General features: G+C 54.5%; 1 protein-coding gene across 1 annotated transcript in view; it reads right to left on the reverse strand.

Annotated features, from left to right (window-relative positions):
- Window positions 1-1485, reverse strand: part of LOC103477426 (spectrin beta chain, non-erythrocytic 1-like) — a 78770-nt gene that overhangs the window by 23998 nt on the left and 53287 nt on the right. Inside the window, 2 exon segments of the mRNA XM_017308877.1 lie at window positions 208-325; window positions 405-689. Coding sequence (XP_017164366.1) covers window positions 208-325; window positions 405-689 — 403 coding nt within the window.

Below are 1485 nucleotides of genomic sequence, written 5' to 3' on the forward strand. Positions count from 1 at the left end.
CCGGGTCAGAGCGGGGTCTCCGTCCCCGGGTCGGTGACCCCGGGTCAGAGCGGGGTCACCGACCCCGGGTCGGAGTGGGGCCTCCGTCCCCGGGTCGGAGTGGGGCCTCCGTCCCCGGGTCGGAGTGGGGCCTCCGTCCCCGGGTCGGTGACCCCGGGTCAGAGCGCGGTCTCTGACCTTCGCCCCCTGATGTCTCGCTGCAGGTACCTTGTTGATGTCGGAGATGAGCTTCCCCTCGCGCGGCGTGAAAACCTTCTGGTTGTTGGCCCTCATCTTGCTCTGGATGGTGAAGAGCAGAACCTCCAGGTTCCCCTTCTCTGTGAACCTGGACCCAGACGTCACGTTTACTCAAACATCCACAGCTGCGTGTTGTTTACAACATGCTACACGCTCGTTCCCCTGACTTGGGCGGTTTCTCCACGGTGCGGTACGTGTTGAAGGCCTGCAGCTGCTGCTGGACGCCCACCAGCGAGTTGGCGAACTTCCTGTTGTTGAGGATGATGATGGTCTGCTCGATCCACTCCAGCAGGTCCGACGCCAGAGACTCGTACTTCTCGATCATCTTCTCCGTCTCGATGGCGTTGTCCAGAACCTGCGAGGCGGCGCGAAGGGAAAAACGCTCCGTCAGCAGAGACGATACACAGAGAGCAAAAACCAACGAATCTGTTTTACTGGGTTTCCTAAGAAAACTTTACTGAACTGTCATTTAAAGCAGGGGTGTCCAAAGTGTGGTCTGGGGGCCGTTTGTGGCCCTCAAAGTGATTCTGTGTGGCCCTAAATAACAATACAAAAATGGCTCCAATTTGACTTGAGTTTGGAGATTTATGCAAAGACAAGGTTAAATTTTCCTAAAGATCCAGATGAATTAAAATCATCTTCTGTCATCGAGCTTCTTTATGTAGCTTCAAGCTCTCAGTAATTAGAAATAAATGTTAACTGATGGCAGCTTGTGTCCCTTTAAGACGAGGTGAAGCTGCCAGACTTTATGTTTCAGGTTCAAAAGAAGAATAAAGATTTGAAATGTTACAGTGAAACGAGCTGAATCTGAACCTGAATCACTTTCAAACCGACGGTTTTACAAAACGTCTGGACACATTTAACCTTCGTCCTCAGGATTGGACCAATCAGCTGCAGAGCTGGGCTCTGACCAATCAGCTGCAGAGCTGGGCTCTGACCAATCAGAGGACGCCAAGCCTGACTGGGGCTGCTGGGTCAGAACCAGCAATGGGTCGGAACCAGACGGGTCAAAAACAGAGACGGGTCGGAACCAGCTACGGGTCAGAACCAGTGACGGGTCAGAACCAGCTACGGGTCAGAACCAGGCGGGTCAGAACCAGTGACGGGTCGGAACCAGAGACGGGTCAGAACCAGTGACGGGTCAGAACCAGCTACGGGTCAGAACCAGACGGGTCGGAACCAGAGACGGGTCAGAACCAGGCGGGTCAGAACCAGCTACGGGTCGGAACCAGAGACGGGTCGGAACCA

This window comes from Poecilia reticulata, linkage group LG15 (assembly GCF_000633615.1).
Source record: "Poecilia reticulata strain Guanapo linkage group LG15, Guppy_female_1.0+MT, whole genome shotgun sequence".
Lineage (NCBI taxonomy): Eukaryota > Metazoa > Chordata > Actinopteri > Cyprinodontiformes > Poeciliidae > Poecilia > Poecilia reticulata.